We start from the raw sequence: 4848 nt of genomic DNA, 5'->3' as shown, positions 1-4848 counted from the left end.
TAGTTGACGGAAAAAGCTGATGTGTAACTTACCGGCGCTGATCTGGCAGTTATGCCAAAGTTAAGTGCCAAGGTGGATAAGTGGAAATGGACAGGGGTCGATTTGTCCTCCTGTCACATTAAAAAACGACATCGTTGCTAGGTTAATAAGAAGCAAACGTTTCCTTCATCATTTCATTCCCCAACATCTGCACAAAGTATTCATAATCTAAACAAGAAACCCTAGGGGACCATGGTTGGAAGTGGAGAACGTTGTGCATCCTCCAACCTGCGAGCTGGTGATAGTTGGAGTTATAGTATAAACTCTAATGAGAGTATTGTAGGTAGAAGAAAAAAGAGATGGGTCTTCCCAAAATGCTGTTGCGGGTCTGATGCTGTTCTATTCATGTCTGGGACCAAAAGTAATACGAATAGGTTATTCTTACGGTGCCCTAAATTCAAGGTATGTTCATGTAAAATTTTGTGTTGAATGTACAAAAATTCTATATTTAGTTTCAGGTCTGTTCATGGTTTTAACCTTTTTATATCTGTCTATATATAGACTGCAGAAGGATGTCGCTCATTTTTTGTATGGCTAGATGATTATGTCTCTTCCTTTAATGAGCATTTTTCGAAGACAACATCAAAAAGGGTATTGCAGAAGAACCAGCAGCGATTTGAAGGCCTTAGTGATGCGGTGGATGACAAAGTGGAAGAGTTAGAAATGAGGCTGATTGGATTAGAAAATCAATTGGGAAAGAGAAAAGAGTAGGAAAAAATGGGTGAAAATAGATGCTTGTGGTTAGGTTGTAGTATTTTTGCATTTTTGATTGGGATTATGGTTGCCTGTTTATTTAGGACAACTATGTATGCAACCTAATGAATAACTTTAGGGTATCTAAGAACTGTGTGGCAAGATGAGATTGGAAATATAAACATTTTGGATGTAAGTTATATGAAGATGAATTATTATGATGAGTGTTTAAAGTTTGTTACCTAAACTTAATGCAAATTAGAGCAGCAAATATTTGTGCATGTAACATAGATTGAAGTAAATCTTATAAAGCATAGCAAAAAGTACTATTATATTCATATTGTCAAGAAAGATGTAACTCATATGTTCACAGTGATAATATCATTGCAGAGGCAACATGGTCCTAATCAAAACTTAGACATTTGTAAATACCAAAATACTAAAATAACAGCAAAATATTTGCTGACATAATTGTATCCTTCAAACTAAAATCTCAAAATACCAAAATAACAGTATCACATATCTCAGTATCACATATCTAAATTCCTATTATAAGTGTCACCCTTGCTTAGGAGGCCTAAGTCTTGGAGGCCGGTAGCCAGGTGTTGGCACAAATTTCAGAAGTCGTGATGCTGTAGTGGAATTTGCAGCTGTCATCGTCTCTTCAGAAATTGCATCATGACTGGTTCTTGGAGTAGTCTTCCCAGCTTTTTAGTCATTTGATTGGAGCTGTGAGCTGTGAGGCATCAGGTTTGGGGCTTGGGAAGGTTGAGATTTGAACCATAAGGTTGGCCCCGGTGCTGGTATGGGTGGAGGCACGAAAGATGGAGCTGGAGGCCTAACAATCTGCTGCTTCTCCCTAACTGTTGGAGGGTTGTCGTTGGAGTTTTTTCCTGCAGCCTATAACAATGTAGGTTTAGCAGCTATATGAATGAAAACTTTAAGGGATTGAGATGTAATAATTTGTTAGATGAAACATGTTTTTTTTTTAAACAATAGAAAAAAAAAACCTCCTCAGCTGGTGATGCAGATTGCGAAACTGAAATTTCTTCTCTATGATTTTTGGATAGTTTTTTCTTAGCTTTTCTGGCTTTGCTCTGTGACAAAATTCAATATATTATAGAAAGCAAGCAACAAAAGACAATTCTCAAACACAACCATTGTACATAACACAACCATTCTCAATCAAGCAACATATAAACCAAATTAGTACATAACACAGCCTTTCTCAAGCAAGCAACATATAAACCTAATCAGTACATAACACAGCCATTGTACCTCAATTCTCAAACATAGAGTAAAGAAATTATTGTTTAGGACAAGTCAATTCTTAAAGCTAACACATTGTACCTGATTAGTGTTTATGGCTGGAGCAGTGTTTGTTGTTGGATCAGTGCTTGTCACTAGATCAGTTGATGATTTGTGAGTTGTTGTCTTCTTCTGTGCTCATATCTCCTTTTTAGTCATATGCTTCCAGTTGGGATCTTGTGTTGCATTCGGACATGTCTTGTAGTAATGGCATGTTTGGCCACACTTAGAGCAAGTAACAACGAATGTTTTCTTCACCTTGGTGGTGCTCATCTCTCTCTCAACTGGATCAGCTCTTCTCTTCATCTTAGGTCTATGAGCAGCTCTCTTGATAGTAGGAGGCAGTGGCCTTGGTACATTAGTAGGTGTCCAGTACTCTTCACTGTTGACTGGTTTAATGCAATGTGAATAAGTTGCTCTGATAGCTTCCATAGTTAGCCACTTATGCACGAAATTCTCAGTCTTAAGACACATTTTAGCTAGTGCTGCAACAGCATGTCTACAAGGCATTCCTATGTACAATAACGAATTGATGTAGAATCAGAAAAAGACAATGAAGATATAATGATAAACCAAAAATTATAACAACTAAATAATTATCCAATAACTATATAACCAGACTTACCAGTCAACTGCCATACATTACATGTACATGTCCTCTTGTGAAGATTCACACCCACTTTATGGTTTTGAGAATGAACTTCAAAGAGGACTCTTTCCGAATCACCAGCCCATATAGCTCTCCATTTATGACTCTTAGGCTTGATAAATTGATCCAACTTCTTATGTTGGACTGGTGCAAGTGGTCTAATGTGAGCCTCCAACTTCTTCTTGTGCGTTGCCATCTTTCTCATTATATAGCACTGCAGCCCTTCACACATGCTTAGAATAGGCTTTTTCCTATGCTCCACAATCTTTGCATTCCATACTTCACACATATTATTAGTTATGTTGTTCACTTTCGTCCCATGACTAAAGTACACCTTACACCACACAGCCAGATCAAATTTTTGCATATACTCCCATGCTGGTGCACTTACTCGCTTTAACTTTTCCATCGCAGCAGCTAATTCAGTGCGTGTGGTGCACCTTGCACATTCTCAAACCAATTGCTTCATCTCTTTATCTTTGAAGTGCTTGATGAAGTTCTTCCAGATATGTAGTACACAATTTCTGTGGTGAGCTCTTGGAAATATCTTCTTCAAGGCCAATGCCAACCCCTGTATCAGTCCAAGGACATGATATGATTAGAAAATTCTAATTAGCAATGATGGAAAATATTAAAATTCTAATGCTTCATTCATTTCATTTGAAATTCTAATGCTACTTAATGAGTCATGACTCTACTTTGAAAGAGACCAACTAAAATGGCTTCAAAGTACATAAGAATTAATTCATTTACTAATAAACTAAAAAATAAAAAAGTTTTCACAACTCGGAACATATAGTTTTCACATGAATATAGTACATCACATGGTACAATGAACTCGGTATGTCAAGGAGTAAAGAGATGAATAAAGGCACAACATTTCATTATAGCTAAATTTTGCAAGAACATATAACCATAGTAATATAATAGTAAACCTATTTGGCAAGTGATGCATGACTCATCCCTTATCAGTATAAATGGTAACAAGAAGTGCTTAGCTAATCATTAAAACTAAGAAATAGGTTGTTTGTTGTAGTTAGCTATTGATACATGTTTAATAAAATTTATGACAACAAATTACTATAAATCCAATTAAAATGTCACAGTAATGTTTTATAATGATGCTTCCATTTTAGTCACATGCCCAGGAAGAACAAATCTCATAATCACTCAGATTCTTAATTGAACCATTCATGTAGATATAGCCAAGCAGCTTCACTCTATTTTCATGACACATGTATCATATTGAAAATTTTTTAAGGTTTCATTTGATCTCATTGAGGTATTCTCAAAGACTTATCACATGTAGAAACTGAAGACAAACCAACCAATCACCATATTCTTATCTATCACAGTGGTGTGCTAAATTTAATACACAATCAAATCTGTTTAAGAAAAAATTCTGGTGTGGACCCCTTTAGACAGTGCTAACGAATTGCAAAGGCCAATAATAACCACTAGATTCCTTTGATGGATATGAATTTTGCTCGTGATATAAGAGCCAAACTCTTTCTTTGGTGGCAAATAATCTAGACTCTACTTTGAAAGAGACCAACTAAAATGGCTTCAAAGTACATAAAAATTAATTCATCAACTAATAAACTGAAAAATAAAAAAGTTTTATCTCAATGAATACTAATAAAACATCCAAATCTATATGACAGGACACAATAATTAGGAAGAGTTATAAATATTTAAAAAGGAGTCACAGTGGTCTATGGTCTATAACAAGTGAAATCATATCATGTTAAATGTTTGGGCGTTCATAAGAAAATGGAAACAAAGGGAAAAAATGACTGATTGATAAACAAGTTATCCCAAGTTAGCTTAACTGAAAACAAAGGGAAAAAAAGGGCTGATTTAGTTCCAGATACCTAAAATAACCATTCTAAAATAAATATGAACTTAAAATTAGCATCAACTCACAGTTGAAAATTAGCTGGATTATGAAAGATGTATATAGGATGCGTTTGAGAAAAAATCAAAAATCATTTTTGGCATAATTGTATAGATTAAAGAAAAAAATCAATTAACCTTTTCTGGAAAAAATAAGAGTAGCTTCTAATTAAAATTATTTTCAGTTTCTAAAATCAAGTTGTCAAAGCAATTTTTTGAGAATCAGCAACAAACACACCCATACCTTTCCTTTTCCACAACTA

At 35.0% G+C, this 4848-nt stretch overlaps 2 protein-coding genes across 2 annotated transcripts; one reads left to right on the top strand and one right to left on the bottom strand.

The window, feature by feature from the left end:
- Positions 1-202: 202 nt before the first annotated feature.
- On the top strand, positions 203-750 carry LOC127747637 (uncharacterized). The gene is made up of 2 exons (XM_052261744.1): positions 203-441; positions 541-750. The coding sequence occupies exons 1-2, from the start codon at positions 232-234 to the stop codon at positions 748-750; spliced, it is 420 nt and encodes a 139-aa protein (XP_052117704.1). The 5' UTR covers positions 203-231.
- A 693-nt stretch (positions 751-1443) lies between these two features.
- Positions 1444-3098, bottom strand: LOC107489356 (uncharacterized). Its single transcript, XM_016110112.1, has 4 exons — positions 2666-3098; positions 2299-2552; positions 1743-1829; positions 1444-1632 (listed from the first exon to the last, which is right to left on the bottom strand). Exons 1-4 carry the CDS (start codon positions 3096-3098, stop codon positions 1444-1446), a joined length of 963 nt encoding a protein of 320 aa, XP_015965598.1.
- Between the last annotated feature and the right edge of the window lie 1750 nt (positions 3099-4848).

The sequence above is a fragment of the Arachis duranensis genome, chromosome 5, assembly GCF_000817695.3.
Source record: "Arachis duranensis cultivar V14167 chromosome 5, aradu.V14167.gnm2.J7QH, whole genome shotgun sequence".
NCBI lineage: Eukaryota > Viridiplantae > Streptophyta > Magnoliopsida > Fabales > Fabaceae > Arachis > Arachis duranensis.
Note: the sequence above shows the minus strand (reverse complement) of the source record. Positions and strands in the feature narration are given on the sequence as shown.

Excerpts from the sequence above, each read along its gene's own strand:
- LOC127747637 (XM_052261744.1), top strand. The coding sequence starts at position 232 with ATGGTTGGAAGTGGAGAACGTTGTGCATCCTCCAACCTGCGAGCTGGT. Across the intron at positions 442-540 it reads TACGGTGCCCTAAATTCAAG|ACTGCAGAAGGATGTCGCTC; the intron begins GTATGTTCATGT and ends GTCTATATATAG.
- LOC107489356 (XM_016110112.1), bottom strand. The coding sequence starts at position 3,098 with ATGGAAAAGTTAAAGCGAGTAAGTGCACCAGCATGGGAGTATATGCAA. Across the intron at positions 2,553-2,665 it reads TAATGTATGGCAGTTGACTG|GAATGCCTTGTAGACATGCT; the intron begins GTAAGTCTGGTT and ends TATTGTACATAG. Across the intron at positions 1,633-1,742 it reads CTGCATCACCAGCTGAGGAG|GCTGCAGGAAAAAACTCCAA; the intron begins GTTTTTTTTTTC and ends ACATTGTTATAG.